Raw genomic sequence first — 17296 nt, 5'->3', positions numbered from 1 at the left:
GGAAGAAACTGATACCTACCTTCAAGGATGACATTAAGGGGTTCAAGACTTTAATGGAGAAAAAAACTGCAGATGTTGTAGATACAGCAAGAGAAAAAGCAGAAGTAGAGACAAGATATAATGAATTTCTGCAGTGTCATGATAAAACTTGAAAACATCAGGAGTTGTCCTTCATGGATGAGCAAAGAAAGTGATGGAATCTATTCCCAGTAGAAACGCTGTGAACATTGCTGAAATGACAGCATAATGTTTAGAATATTATTTCAACTTAGTTGATAAAGCAGCAGCAGGGGTTGAGAGGACTGGCTTCAATTTTGAGAGTTCTACTCTGGGTAAAATGATATTAAGCAGCCTACCATGCTACAGAGACATCTGTCATGAAAGAGTCAACTGATATGGCTGATTTCATTGTTTTGCTATCTTAAGAAATTGCCACAGGTACAAAAAACGTTAGCAACTGACACCCTAATCCGTCAGCAGCCATCAATATCGAGGCAAGATTCTCCACCAGCAAAATGATTATGACTTGCTGAAGGCTCAGATGATCATTAGCAATTTTTTAGCAATAAGGTGTTTTTAAATTAAGCACGTACATTGTTTTTAGAGCCAAAATTATTGTAAGCTTAATAGACGATAATACAGTGTAAATATAACTTTTATATTCACTGGGAAATCAAAATATTCATGTGATTTGCTTTACTGGGATGTTTGCTTTATTGCTGTGGTCTGGAACTGAACCTGAAATATGTCTGAGGTATGCCTGTAATTATTCAACTTTACTCTTTCTCACTTGGAAATAACACCTTTTATTTTTAGACTCTTCAGGCTTCTTGATTCCGTATACTTCTCAAGATAGATGAAAGTTTGGAATTGCTACACGAAAAAGCAGCTTTGTTTGGAATTGAAGGTTATAATATAAGAGTTTATATTTAGTGTGTAAGAACCTTTGGAAAGTGAGAATACTACCTGGGCCAATAAATCTGCCCTTTTTTTCTGATCCCAATCTTGCCTTTCAGTTTTCCATCCTATCCACAAACCCCCTTATTTAATGCCAGCAAATCCCGGTATCTCAAATTTCTTTATGCTCTTTGCTTCCACAGTCATCTCTGATAACATGATTATATAGAAGATCATAAACACACAGCATTAGATGTTTCTGAACTGCAGCAGAGGACTGTGCCATGAAGTCTTAATAACAACACTCTTCAAGAGATCGAATCAATACAATGTCACTAAAGGCCCTGTATATCCCATTCACCTCTGTGAACAATAATGCAGTGGTCTGAAAATTACCACCATCCTTTCATCCTGAATTTTAATGCACTACTAGAAAAAAAATTTTAAAGCGTATTTCTAGACAGAAGAGAGGTTTTTAAATATTCCCAGTGTTTCAGAATTTTAATTTTCACAGACAAATATTATTTTGTTAAGTTATACTGTGTGATGCCTACAGGCTTAAAGAAGGCTTTATTGCAATATATATGTGTGTATATATGTGTGTATATGTGTATATATATATATATTGCAATATATATATATACATGTATATGTATATTTTCTCAGAAGGTCTGAAATTTTAAACACAAACTAATATCTCTAAGTACAAGTACCACTACCTTAATGCGATTTATCCTAAATTAATGTTTATATGAGCTTATTAAGGATTCATGCCACTTCAGAACTCACATAACTAAGCAAAAATTGCATTCAATTTTGCATGTTGTTTCCAATTATTTCTTCCAAAGTGCTAAAATAGTCTTAGACATATAAACTGAAAGAAAATTTGATGTAAATTAGTATACTTATTTGCAAATCAATGTTATTTTTAAATTTAAAACCTTAGAAAAGACTGACATTAAGTAGAATAAAACAATGTTAAATCTGTAATATAAACATGCCCCATATGAGTCTTAAGAACTATGAAATAAAATTATAATAGTTATGAAATGTCAGCTGAGATTTGAAACAAGACTAAAATCTGATTATTATGTATAATAAAGCAACCCAAATTATTTGTGTTTGATTTTAAATTTAAGCAAACTTGCTTAGTATCATCTATCTATTTAAGCCTAATTCATACAGCAAGAATAAGAGTCCACCTCTCTGTTTTGGGCTTCCAGAAATTGGATATAGGTGTACCTTAACAATATTATGCAAAAAGGAATCACAAAGTCAAACATTCAGTAGTACAACTTTTAGGATAAAATGTCATATGTTATTTAAATGCAAGTAAATATACATCATTCATTAGATACGGAGTATGACTAGATACAGATTTATTCTATTTTAAATCAGCTTACTGTGTCTTAGTTACATAGCCAAGAGTTCTCATTCAAGTAAATTATGAAAATCCCTAAAGTCTCACTGTAATTTTTCCTGTTTATCATCTCTAAAAGTAAAGTTCCAGATAAATCCACATCTATATATCTTTTCATCATCCTCAGCAGCATGAATTTCAAAAGTGATGCTTAAATCCTGCCCCAGCAATGTCCACATGAGACTCCTGAAGAGAAATACAAGGCAGAGCAGGCCTAATTCATAATGAGAAACAGGGCTCCTGTGCTTTGGCTCTGGCAGGAAGAAAACATTAAACATCAAAGTGAGGGCATGGATGTCTGGAATGAGGAAGTGAGAGCGTGAGAAAGAATCGGTGATAGGTGGAAGGGAAACACAGAAAGGCCAGGTTGAGACATATCTGGACTTTAATTCTCAATATAACAGTAGATACTACTGTGTGGTCCCAGGAAATTAAATTCTTTTCTCAGTAATTTAGGGTCCTGATTCATAAAATGATGGATAAAAATATTTTCTAAGGCCTTCCAGATCTAAAATGCTACAACACTCGCTCAAGAAAATTTACCTTTTCTCACAGAAATGAGAAGAAACATAGGATTCCACAGAAGAACCAACATGCTGTACCTTTAACTACTCAGTGCTTTGTGATCACTCACACCATGTGATTCTTAAGTGCACTTCTTTTATCTGACAGCCCTAGTGAAACAGATATACAAATAATTAGTACAAATTGTAGCATGGAGGAGAATGATATTAACTTTGTGAAGACCCAGAGGCATGACATTTGCGTTAGACATTGAAGAATAAATGAAATGCCATCACAGAAAAAGAAGGGTACAAAAGCAGCTAGGTTAAATATGAAGAAATGTAAGAGATACAAAAAACACATGGATTGTTCAAAAGTTATAAAAAAAAATGAATACTGGACATAACTTGCTGAGGTGAGAAAAGAAGAGGGCAAGGCCAGTATATGAAATCCCTTGAATGCTAAGGTGAGTAACCCCTTATAGTTGATGTATCAGAAAAAAATAACTAGAATAATTTCCTGAAATAAAACATACTAAAATTGTTACCAGGATTTAGACAGTATACAATGTTAGGGCCTCTAACATAACAGACAAAGCATTATACGTGAGTGAAGCCATCAGAGATATGCAGCTCTGTTAAACCTCCAAATAACTGCAGTTGCATAAGTGACCTCAGATAAGACAGAAAAAGAATGATCCACTGCACCCAATCCAGATTTCCAGATTGTAGAAACTATAAGCAAATAATTTGTACAAGATATGGGTGTTGCCATAACAAAAAGTTAAAACTTGTGGTATTTGCTTTGGGACTGAACAGATGGTAGAGGCTGAAGAATAGCAAGGAGACTGTGAGTAGAGGCTGGAAGACCAGTAAAGATATTGTTACTGGGAATATTGAAAGGTCAACACATGTTATGTGTTGAGCAATTAGCAATAATGCTGCCTGTGATAACTTGGAAGAGAAAAAAGCACTTCATAATGTTGTTGATCAAATTAAAGAGGTTTTCCAAAAGCTGTTGAAACTAGCAACCAGCATGTGGGCAATTCTTAGAGTGGATGACTAACAGTGTAGGGGCGAGATACTAGTAAGAAAGCCAAAAGAGACAGAGAACCAATCACAGGGAGCAGAGCTGTGCTCTAATAGAAAACATTCCCTGCCCCTGTAGTCGGAACCCTGAAAACACCAGCTGCACTTCACACTCACAGTGGATCAGTCACTGTTGTGTTCCCTGCCTTTTGGAATGGGAGAATATCTTCCAATTATCCTGCCCCTGTTCCATGTGTGTTGTGGGTGTAGGGAACAATAACTTACTTTTAGGTTCTTAGTTCTGCAGATCAACAGGGATCTCAGCAATGAAACATCATTTGAATCTGGAAAAGATTTCAATATGCTATTCTGGAGTTCAACATGATGTCATAATGGGACAAACCTTTGGGAGGGTGTGGGTTTTTGTGCAAGATGAAGAGACATTAATTGGGAGAATCCAGATAGAAGACTGTGAAATAATATGTTGCCATGGTGGCAGTCCCCTATAAATATAATTTCAGGTATTCACTCTCAGTGCTGTCTCCTCAGACACTCATTTTGCAGATGGTTATGTGAATAAACTCCCTCTTAAGCCAGCAACTACACTCCAGGAAAGCTTGGGATAGATACTAAATGACACAGAGAAAGGCCCTGGAAGATGAGAGGCTATCTTGGACATTCCAACTCCAGTCAAGCTTCCAGTGGAATTCAGCTAAATGAATGATCTCTGTTTATTGTACTATGTTGTAATACAGCAGAACAACCTAGCTGAGCCCTGAAAAATAATAAATCATTGTGATTTTAAGACTATATATTTTGGGTGGTTTTGTCTCATAGTAGTAGATAATCGGAACATATGCCTTATTTATATTTATCTCTACCACTTAAGAAAGTGATTAAGAAATAGTAAATCCTCAAAAATATCAATAGTTTGGGGCTGGAAGCAGTGGCTCATCCCTGCAATCTCAGCATTTTGGAAGGCTAAGGCAGGAGAATTGCTTGAGCCTAGGAATTCAAGGTTGCAATGAGTTACGGTCACACCATTGCACTCCAGCCTGGGTGGGTGACAGAATAAGACCATGTCTCTAAAAAAAAAAAATTGTGTAGGTTAATTAATTGTTTTTAGAATAGACTAGAAGAAAAATAGTGATATACTCATTTTTTTCTTTTCCCATTATATATGTGGTCACATTTCTACTTGAACTACAGTTTTTTCATATACGTTTGCATTAGTTTGACCTTTGATTATATGCAATTCAGAGATTTTTTTCGTGAGATAAGTTATGAATAGATAGCAATAAAAGCAATGATAAAATTCTCATCAGAGGAAAGAAAGGGGCAACATGAAACATCAAGAACACACAAAAAAGTAAGTACTCTAAAATGAACACTGCTAGCACTGCAATATATATCTCTTTAAAAATAATGTAGTCGCCACATTCACTTTGATTTTCCTTTTGTTTGTAAATAACAATTCATTATATTCAATTAGAGTCAGGCCTGTTTGCTTGTTAATCGTTTTACCTGTATTTTATCATCAGGTGATTATAACCACTACTTTACAAATTAAACACCTGGTTTCAAGGTTTATAAGCCATAGACATTCAACTCAAACTTAATTCTTCCAATTTCAGCCATCTACTACAAGATGATGAACAATTGTTCTGTACTGACTCTCTCATGTTTCTGCAATCAGATAGAAGATAATAAAGATAACAAGCCATAAAAGCAGACAAGTAGAAGCTGTAGATAAACTGATGCTGTTTATCATTTGTCCAAAACCATCTTTGCCAAATTAATGAAGAAATTTTTAAGACATATAACTAAAAATAAAATTTCATATAGCAAGCCCATTAAGTAAAAAAAAAAAATCTAGCCATCATAGTTGGTTATTTTAATTCTGTAGTAAATGCCATAAAGAAAAACAAATATTTAATAATAGCAAATCATATAAATCCTTAGATTATTACATAATTCTTTAAATATTTTTAGAAGTTCATTATTTTTAGCAAGAAACGGCTAACTTCCACCTAATTTAAAATGTGGTAAACTGATGTGATTATTACACATATTATATGCCTGTATCAAAAAAACACATGGTTACTATATGTAATACATTTTTTCCTTAGATCTTATTGTCTTCTCCACTTCACTATTATTCATATGTATAAATTTTTCTTTAGTGTACTGATATGTTTTGGCTCTGCGTCTCCACCCAAATCTCATCTAGAAATTATAGGGGAGGGGACTGGTGGGAAGTGACTGAATCATGAGGGTGGACTTCCTCTTTGCTGTTCTTGTGATAGTGAGTTATGAGATCTGTTCGTTTGAAAGTGTGTGGCACTTCCCCCCTTCTCTCTCTCTCTCCTCTGCTGCCAGGGTAAGACATGCATGTTTCCCCTTCTGCCATGATTGTAAGTTTCCTGAGGCATTCCAGTAGTGCTCTCTGTTAAGCCTGTCGAACTGTGAGCCATTTAAACCTCTTTCCTTCATAAATTACCCAGTCTCAGGAAGTTCTTATGGTGGTATGAGAACAAACTAAAACATACACTTTCCAATGTAAAATGTATTTAGATCCCTCCAGGATCATTTATGGTTTAATCTTCTCCATTATAAATCCTTGTTATAAGTGAATAAAAATTTTGATAAACAATACTGGCAAACTTTATTAATAAATTTGAATGAAACATAGTTTCATGATTAAAAGCAGAGGAAAGGTGATTCATGCTTTGTAAAGTATATACTACAAACTTCTCATGCAAATATTAATATTCTCCAGTTACAAAACATAATCATCACTGGCAGCTCTAGTGAACTTTTCAAGAGTAAAGAACCCAAGTGTTTTATAAACAGACCTTTAAAACTTCGCATATATTTAAAACTTCACCTTATATGCATCAGGTACGTTTTTCTTATTCTCATCCTTTTTAATGAATGTGAATATAACATCAACAAAGAAATCAATAAATTCAAGCTGGTGCTATAGAAAACACCCTCTAAAGAAGTTATCATCAAGCAGGAAATATCTCCAGTACATTACTATTTCCCAAGACTATTTAGCAATAAATAATTTTATTTCTATTTGTGTTTTGATTATGAGTCCTAAATCTAAACATGATCAAATATATGCTCTTTTTTTGGGGGGAATATAAACATTTTGAATGTATATACTTGTTAGGTAATAAGCCTTCATAAAATGAATTACATAAAAAGTAAATGTTTCATCTTGAAAATTGTAGGTATCTCATTGTTATAACAGTGTGAAAGGTATAGTTCTAAACTTAACTAGCATTGTGTAATGTTAATATTTCCTGACAATTAGATGTTACACAAATACTACTATTAAAATAAAAAGCTAATGTGTTATATGGTGAAAAATTCTATGTAATAATAGCAAAGGATTAATTAACCGCTGATCAGGTCAATATTCAACCATTAAACACATCACACATAACATCCATATAAACTAGCTTATATGTTTTTGAAATAACATATGAATTCCTCATTTATTTAAATATAATTTCATTTAAGTATGATTCAAGTATTACTATTGAATATAATAGAAATAAGTATTGCTGTCTTTAAATGTCATAGTTCTATAAACCATAAAAATGTGAACACCAGGGAAATCACTATTTTGAACCTCAGTGCTTTTCGTTGCTGCTGTTGATGCTGCTTTCCTTTATAAAAATTAGTGAATACAGCAATTCGTATTGTTTAACTACCTTACTGAAAGCATTTTGGTACACTTTCATACACCTTTCCAAGGAGAAAAACAACAGCAATTTTCTTATAGTTACTATGAATCCATTCCTTTCACAATTAATTGTCAGGAATACCACTAAAAAATGTATTATTCAAAAATAAATGTACAACATTCACTTTTAATAAATCATCATTTTGAAAAGATCAATGTTTGAGATGATGGATGTACTAACTACCTTGATCTGATCAGCATATATTGTATCAAAACATTACTATGCGCCCATGAATATGTATAATTAGTACTTGTTATTAAAAATTTTTTTTAATTTAAATCATTTAAAAGCAAGATAAAATATTTAAATATTTGTTTCTTACCATGGCAAGAACCCTCAATTTCTTCAAATCCTGTACTGCAGATGCATCTTCCAAGAGGAACCAGCCAATCTCCATCAGCTCCACAATACAGTTTAGGAGTGTCTCGCTCTTCAGCACTCTTCACACAAGAACCCCGTACTTCAACCAAAGAGGAGGAATCAACCCTTGGGATGGTATCAGGAAACACGGCCAAGTTACGAACAGTGAAGGGACACTTCTTGTAGAAAACACGGACTGAAACGAGGGCAATGCACGCCCCAATGTCTTGAAAAGCCAGGTAAAATCCTTTCCTTTCTACAGGCCCCACCTCACGAATTTCAGTGTTGAGTTTCAGGATGCGATCACCCAAATCCATCTGGGTAAAACTCTCATCAGCAGCAATTGTGTCGATCTTTGTATACTGGTTTGGCTTGAATTTAATTCCATGGGACTCATCTGATTCCATATAAAACAGATTAAATGTTTCTTTGCAAGTCCCCAAGACCCATGGGATGCTGTTACAATCCCTCAGTGTGAATTTCATTTCCACATAAACTTTCTGCGCGGCATCACGGGAAATCCAGTTTGTACGAAGCCAGTTGTTTTGGTTTGGTTCCATTACATTACACACCTGGTATGTGTGAATGGGCCTATTATGTTCATCCATTTCAGTGATGGCATCCCACTGAAAAAAGGGAAAAAAGTAACTGAGTGATTTTAAACCACAGTGATTAAACAGAAATGATTACTCGCAATTTTTTTTGTTTTACCAAAATAAAAATGAATTAAAAAGATACAAATGAAGCTATTCAGAGCAACAATGGAGCAGCATTTTAACCATGAGTCTTTGGTTGAAAGTACGAGTTCTAGAATCAGCTGTCCTATCTTGCCTTCCTACACATTAATTGCATGACAGCTTTATTTAATCTCTAGTTTCTTCACTGTAAAGGAGCTGATAATAGTACTTGTTTCACAGGGTTGTTGTAAGGCATAAATTAGATATATATATGTACAGCACTTTAGATAGTTCCTGGCATACTGGAAGCACATTAAATAGCATCCATTATCTTATCAAAACGACTAGAAACATAAAAAATGCACTTTGGTTTTCCCATCTTTCCTCATATACAATTTGCCACAAACTGTGGTATGTTTTCTATGTCAATATTCAATTAAATATTTACATGACTATTTCAACAGAAAATAGACATGAATAAGGCCTTAGACTTATTCAATAAATATTTATCAGGCATTCCCATACCCTGGACACTCTAAATACTGCCGTTAACTAGCTGAACAAAAACTCTCTGCCTTTACAAAGCTTACTTTAGAGGGAAGACAGACAATTAAAAAGTAGAAACAAGTAAAACTAAATAATATGGTAGAAAGTAAAACGGGGAAAAATAGGGCAAGGAGATTAAGAAGAGGTGGGGGGCTAGAAAAGGCCTTACTGGAGTCGTAGTGACATTTAAGCATTGTCTTAGAGATGAGACAGTGAAACTTGCAAAGAGGAAGCAGTAATCACAAATAACCGGAGGCAGGAGGATACAGGTGTATTTGAGGAACAGCGAAAGTGGGCACCGAAAGCACCTTAGGTAATAAGAACAGAGTCGGGGAGTGGTCAAACCAGAAGTCTTTATTATAAGCATTTGAAGCACTTTGGCTTTTGCTCTGAGCTAGATCACTGGATTACTTTCACTTCTGTATGTTTACGTACAATCAGTTTGCCACTTAACTGAATAGAAAGACCTTGTTTGTCCTTTAAGGGATTTAATAAAAATATTTAAGCACTATGAAATCAGTTCATATGTATTCATTTAATATTGCATACTTTATGCTGCAAATTTAGATTATAACTCCACTTTATTTGAATAGTTATAATTGATAATTTTCAGTACAGGCAAAACATTCAGGTAACCTTACAGCATTTTTAGCAAAACATGCTAGTCATCATAGTTCATCATTTCTATTAGAGTATCCTGAAAATGACAAATGGTTTGCTATAGTGAATAAGGGTTTTATTGGTTGATAGCATACTTCAGTTATTTATAAGATTATTTAACATGTTCTGTTTGCGGTTTCTCATTTTAACTGGCTATAGAGAGTTACTAAATCAAGGCCAGTTGAATTTCAATTAGTATAGCTTCTAACGGGATGCCTACTTTCCTCAGTATATAGGACTATTATGACACAAAGTACTTTTAATTATCTACTGTAAACTTCTAGAATAATTTATGTTATCCATCATTTAAGCTTAAACACAATCTTTATCCAAAACTATTTTTTGCCAGTTTCTTGCTTGAAATCCAGAGGGTATTTTCCAGAGAAAACAATGAGTTCCTTTGAACTCTATATTTAATTTTACAATATACACACATTGTTTATCAGGGTGATTCAATAATCTCATGAGAAAATACATGAAATTACTCATCTAAATGTCTTTCATCCTAATGCATAATGGGTTTACATTTCTCTGAGGACACTTAAAGGAAAACCAGCACTATCACAGCTCATTGCAACCACAATATGATCATTCTGAATGTAACTGTGAACTAAGATAATAGTAAAAACTGTTTAAACTGTCAAAATCAATGTTTAAAAATCTATGTTTTTACTCATAAGAGAGAATCTAAAATACTCATCCAGTGATTATTTTTATTTTGAATAAATTTATAATTAGAACTGATTTTGTTTCTCAGTGAATGCATATACATTATTATTAATGTCTCTACTACATTTTTACTCTCCCATATAGGAGTAAAGAACTACATTCCCAGTAAATTCTGCTTTAATTCTTACATTTAATATCTTCAGACTACATTGCTTCATATTAGTAAAAAGCATTAACCATGTTCGTTAAAAAATCAGCTCTCTGAAAATATGAGATTAACTTTACTCAAATATGAAAATCTATTTGAAAAAGTGATTTATGAAATTATAACACTTCCTTATCTACAAATACATTCAATTGGGGAGATGTTCAAAAGGAGAGAAGGGTCTGAAGTGAAAAGAATATATGTATTCACTAAATCAGAACAGATATAAACCAAGAAATATAGAAGCACCAAAATATACACAGATAATCGGAAACGTGATTCTACTCCAATCCAGTGCATAAGGACACGTAACAAAACGATGCATTTTTTTACATTAAGTTTGTCATGTTTGATGAAAAATAATATTTCTTCTTTTACTTCAAATAAAAGAAATGACAATCAGACATAGGTACCAAAACAATCAAACAGATGAAACTGGTAAATTTCATTTCATTCAAGAATACAGAAAGTAATACATATCAGATATACAAATTTGGAACTAATTCCCGAAAACAAGAATATAAGTTCAAGATTGATATAGATCTAAAAGCCTATGAGATTTGCCATAAAATATAACATTAGTAGATATAGAAATCATATCACATTTCAGGCATACTTTTCCTTTTGGAAATATTGCATTTATATATAAAAGTGAACCTTGAATACAAGTTTAAGCTATGTAAGTCCATTTACAAGTGAATTTTCTTCAGCCTCTGCCACCTCTGAGACAGCAAGACCAACCCTTCCTTCTCTTCAGTCTACTCAACATAAAGACTACAAGAATGAAGAACACTTTATGATAACCCACTTCCATTTAATGAATAGTAAGTATATTTTCTCTTCCTTACGATTTTCTTTTCTCTTTTTGAGATGCGGTCTCACTCTGTTCCTCAGGTTGAAACAAAGTGGCACAATTTCAGATCACTCCAATCTCCATATCCTAGGCTCAAGAAATTCGCCCCCCTCAGCGTCCCAAGTAGTTGGGAAAACAGGCATGCACCACTACTCCTGGCAAATTGTTTGTACTTTGATAGAGATGGGATTTTTCCCATGTTGCTCAGGCTGGTCTCAAACTCCTGAGCTCAGGGGATCCACCTGCCTTGGCCTCTCAAATTTCTGGGATTACAGGCATGAGCTAGCATGCCCAGCTATGATTTTCTTAATAACATTTCCTTTCTCCAGCTTACTTTATTGTAAGAAAACAGTATGCGTAATATATAACATACAAACTACATGTTAATCAACTGTTTATGTTATCAAAAAGCCTTCTGATCAACAGTAGCCTATTAATAGTTAACTTGTATGGACAGTCAAATGTTATACATGGATTTTCAGTAACACAGAGGTCAATCTCCATGCTTTTCAAGGGGTCATTATAACCTTTTAGTTATAATTCCAAGTATTAAAATAAATAGGGTCTCTAAAAAGTGGGGGTCCCAAGGCAAGAATGTGAGTGTGGCAGCTCACATACCACGTCTAAATATTTTTAAATGATAAATTTTTTACTTGTATAAATGTATATAATACAACTATAATTTTGTTATACTGATATATTGCATAGTGGTGAAATCAGGGCTTTAGTATATCTACCACTGGAACAATGTAGATTGCATTATTAAGTAATTTATTATCATCCACCCCCTTTCACCCTTCCAAGCCTCCATTTTTCTATCATTCCACAGTTTACATCTACATGTATACATTATTTACCTCCCACTTGCAAATGAGAACGTGCAGTATTTGTCTTTCTGCGTCTCAGTTGTTCCATTTAAGATAATGGTCTGCAGTTCCTTCCTTTAAATAAGATCAAACTAAAAATACATAGTATTAGCCTACTTTGTAAAGATACTTCCATAAAAATCTGACAGTTCAGGATCATATTTAAAATACTTGGACTCCTAAGAACCCCATGGCAGCATGTGGTGGCCATACAGAGCCAGCTCTTCACCTTGGTTAATTCCACTTCTCTGCCCTTACCTGACTCTGCCCTTACCTGACTCTAGCTCACCGCTTGTGTATGAGATGCTGCATATGTGACCATGAGAAACTTCACATATATGAACATACATGAGCATCTTATACACGAGCTGTATTTTTTCCCTGTTTCAAAAAGCTGCCCATTTTAGTCTTTCAGTCAACTTAGGCTGAGCACACCAGTGTCACAATACAGCCATTGGAGGACGAATCCCAGCAACAATCTGTGAAGCTCCTAAAAGTAGACTTCAGGCCATTTAAGCAAGAAAGTCACAGGTCTTGAGCTGCGCTATGGTATAGAAAGAAACTATAAGATGTAAGTGGCATATCTTCGTGTCCCTCAAGGCTATATCTTCATGAAGAAGCATGTAGTTAGAAAAGACCATCTGAAGCTCTAGCACAGAGCAGAGGCTTCCCTTCCTAGGGTCTAAAGATGATAATTGAATTTGGACTGTAAGATTACTACAATTATTCTTTAATAGCAAAGAGTTAAAAACCTATGTTTTATTTCATTATTACGCGGTTAGTGTAAACATTTACTTTAAAAGTCTTTTATTACTCCATAAAGTACTTCGTCAACTCTACACATCCTGTGCTAATTAGCAATTATCAATATTTAGAGAATTTAGAGTATATGTAAGTCCTATGAGGAAAGTGAAGAAAGATGACAAAAAGTTTGCTTCCATTGGACTTATTTATATTTTTTATAATACATTTAAGGTAATAAATTATGAAAACCTAATTGATAGTCTAGGTTTGAGTGTAACAATCTAATATTTTATATAGTAAATATAGTAAATGTTCAAAGAACAACACCCATGAACTGAAGTGGTTCAAAGGCTCAGTCAAGAAGCACACACTGGACTTGAACCATAAAGAATTTAAAAATTCAATAAGCAAGAGGGAGGAAAGTCAATAGAATTAATTTATAAAACTAAACTATATGCATATACTTTTAGGCAACTTTAGCTCTGTCCCACTTACAGTTCCTACCTCTATTTAAAACAAACATTATTTATTATCCAAATGTGAAATTCTTAGATGTACATAAACCTGGTAAATGTACAAATTACAAGATAAAGTATATTATTAAACCTGCCATTAATTTTGCTATTAGTCACTTCTGTCAGCTGCTAGCTTTTACATAATAGGTAATGAACCCAAATCATTACAACTCCTCAATCATATGTATGCTTTTTAAGAAAAAAATTAAGGACTTACAAAAAATATAAATTTATAATGTAGAAAAGAGCTAAATAAAGCAAATCAAGTAATATGCATGTCTGCATGGGAGAAAATACTGCAAATTATTTCTGTTTTCATGATCTATATGAGTGAAACAAAGAGCTTCAGTCTATGGTCATTTTGTGAGCTTGTTTTTGGATCAAGGAGTGGACAGATGGATTACAAAGAGATGGATGGAAAAATTTTATAACTACGTGTCCTGCTCAATGAGTTGTTTTGGTTAAACAAGAATCAGTTGTATTCTGAGGAGTTCTTTCTTTCATGTACTACAAGGTTACCTTGGATTTAATAATCCTTAGGGTCACTATTTATACACTAAATTTATAATCATCAAAGCTTTTTCACAATGTTAACTCATTTGGTCTTCATCAGTCCAATAAAGTAAGACAGATATTTTCATTTTCATGATAACCATAAGGAATCCAATACCCATGAATAAAATTAATGACCAGTGTTTCATGGACTAGACTAGAACTAGGTCTTCTAACTTCATTTTATGTATTCTATGATGTTTAGGCCTCTTAAAAAGCTTGCTGGGAGGAGACTGTAAGGGTGGAGAGACTGCGCCTCTCATTGCTAGCCAATTATTAGAGATAGCAAAGGGCTGAGCCTGGAGCACATGCTTCATATGCAAGTCTGCCCCTCCCAAGTTTATAGACCCAAACTCTCCCTTATGATGTGTTACTCTCACACATCAAGCCAGTAGTTCCCCTGTCCTAGATGATCTTAAGGCAGGTACAAGGCACTTAGCGATCACTCCTATAGCCCAAGTTCCACAGGAATTATTTATACTAAGCAAACACCAAGTGTTTATTTCGCCCCACCTTGTCTTTCTCTCAGAAACCCTAGTAAAGGCTGGAGCCTAGATTCTCCCTCACACCTGTCTTCTACCACCTGACCAAAACCTAGTGCTTCCCCTGTGGACCTGAATGGCATGTACTGACCTTCTGGAACTTATGAGTATAACAATCTTCTTTCTAAGCCCTGTTCTCATTTCCTCCTACGACCACATTGGCTTTATCATACTATATTCAACATCTACATCTTAGAATGAATAAATACAAAAATGAACTCCAAATGGATTAAAGATTTAAATATAAGAAGTAACACCAAAAAAACCCTAGAAGAAAACCTAGGCAAAACCATTCAGGACACAGGCATAGGCAAAGACTTCATGACTAAAACACCAAAAGCATTGGCAACAAAAGCCAAAATAGACAAATGAGATCTAATTAAACTCCAGAGCTTCTGTATCGCAAAAGAAACAATCATTATAGTGAACCAGCAACCAATGGAATGGGAAAAAAATTTTGCAATCTATCCATCTGACAAAGTGTTAATGTCCAGAATCTAAAAAGAACTAAAAGAGATATACAAGAAAAAAAACAAACCCATTCAAAAGTGGGCGAAGGATATGAACAGACACTTTTCAAAAGAGGACATATATGAGGCCAAAAAACATATGAAAAAAATGCTCATCATCACTGGTCATTAGAGAAATGCAAACCAAAACCACACTGAAATACCATCTCATGCCAGTCAGAATAGCTATCATTAAAAAATCTGGAGACAACAGATGCTGGAGAGGATGTGGAGTAATAGGAACACTTTTACACTGTTGGTGGGAGTGTAAATTAGTTCTGCCATTGTGGAAGATGGTGTGCCAATTTATCAAGGACCTAGAAATAGAAATTCTATTTGACCCAGCAACTCCATTTGTGGGTATATACCCAAAGGATTATAAATTGATCTATTATAAAGACACATGCACACATATGTTCACTGCGGAACTGTTTACAATAGCAAAGACTTGGAACCAACCCAAATGCCCATCGATGATAGACTGGACAAGGAAAATGTAGAACATATACACCATGGAATACTATGCAGCCATAAAAAACGATGAGTTCATGTCCTTTGTATGGACATGGATGTATCTGAAAACCATCATTCTAAGCAAACTGACACAAGAACAGAAAATCAAATACTGCATGCTCTCACTCAGAGGTGGGTGTTGAACAATGAGAGCACACGGACACAGGGAGGGAAGCATCACACACTGGGGTCTGTTGGGGTGGGATAGGGGAGGGACAGCAGGGGGTGGGGAGGTTGGGGAGGGATAACATGGGGAGAAATGTCAGAGATAGGAGATGGGGGGATGGAGGCAGCAAACCACACTGCCATGCGTGTACCTATGCAACAATCCTGCATGATCTGTACATGTACCCCATAACCTAAATTATGGTAATAAAAAAAAAGAAAATGAATTCTTAAAGTAACTGGCAGTCACTGAGAAATCTGAGAAATCAGATTGCTTTCTTTTCTCAGAGAAAAATATAAGGCAATCAAACAGCCTTTCTAAGCAAATAATATTCAGATAATATGCTGGCAAATGGACACATCCATCCAAAGTTCTAATGTAAATCTCTCAAATTTATAAGTTCTTCCCTCTGAAAATCTTTAGAATTCAAGAAAAATATAAGCTTTTATTTCAAAAATAAATTTTAAAATTTTAAAATAGGAGCAGGTAGTTTGTTTCATAACACAGAATAGACTACTGCAAAGCTAATTATATGTTCAAAAGGCAGTGATAATTCCTGATAACATACTAAAATCACATAGAAAAGAAAAAACTAATTACCTTCAGACCAATGTGTTCACCTCTGTATCCCAGAGAGAAAAGGGAGGGGCAAAGTCACACACACCCTAGATACCTTAAGACCTTAAACAGCTGCAAGGTTGGTCTGATTCAAGGAAATGAAATATCAGTTAAAACCAATCTTAAATATTCTGAAAGTAGGAAACAGAAAAGGAAGTATTCTAATAACACTGAAACAGCTGGAGAAAAGTACTTTCGTCTTTACCTGTGTTTCTTGTGCTTCGTGTGTGTGTGTGTGTGTGTGTGTTTCTGAAACCTCTTTCCAATCTTCCCTTTGTAGTATTTTTTAAATTACATGCTATAAGACCATGTTCTCTAATATTAAAACATTAAGGCCTAAAATTATTCTACCTCTATTTCTAACAGATCCCAGTTATAGGCTAAAAGGGAGATAAATATGTGGAGATAACTTTTTTTATTTTTCTTCAAAATTTAATTATAATAAATATATAAAGGGGGACTAGTCATGGAAAATAGAATATAACAAATGATAATTTGAAAGATATGGAATCCAAAAGACCAAATACTGTCTTTTTAAAATTATTATACTTTAAGTTCTGGGGTACATGTGCAGAAGGTGCAGGTTTGTTACATAGATATACATGTGCCATGGTGGTTTGCTGCACCCATCGCCCTGTCATGTACATTAGGTATTTCTCCTAATGCTATCCCTCCACTATCTCCCTACCTCCTG

The 17296-nt window shown here is 34.4% G+C and overlaps 1 protein-coding gene across 3 annotated transcripts in view; it reads right to left on the bottom strand.

Moving 5' to 3' along the window:
- EPHA6 (EPH receptor A6) overlaps positions 1 to 17296 on the bottom strand; it is a 970705-nt gene that overhangs the window by 794094 nt on the left and 159315 nt on the right. For all 3 annotated transcript variants that reach the window (XM_032277212.1, XM_032277213.1, XM_032277214.1), the window contains one exon: positions 7930 to 8593. In XM_032277212.1, the coding sequence (XP_032133103.1) occupies positions 7930 to 8593 (664 nt within the window). The remainder of the gene's footprint in view (positions 1 to 7929; positions 8594 to 17296) is intronic.

This window comes from Sapajus apella, unplaced genomic scaffold (assembly GCF_009761245.1).
Source record: "Sapajus apella isolate SASKATOON/1434 unplaced genomic scaffold, GSC_monkey_1.0 scaffold8, whole genome shotgun sequence".
Taxonomy (NCBI): Eukaryota; Metazoa; Chordata; class Mammalia; order Primates; family Cebidae; genus Sapajus; species Sapajus apella.
Note: the sequence above shows the minus strand (reverse complement) of the source record. Positions and strands in the feature narration are given on the sequence as shown.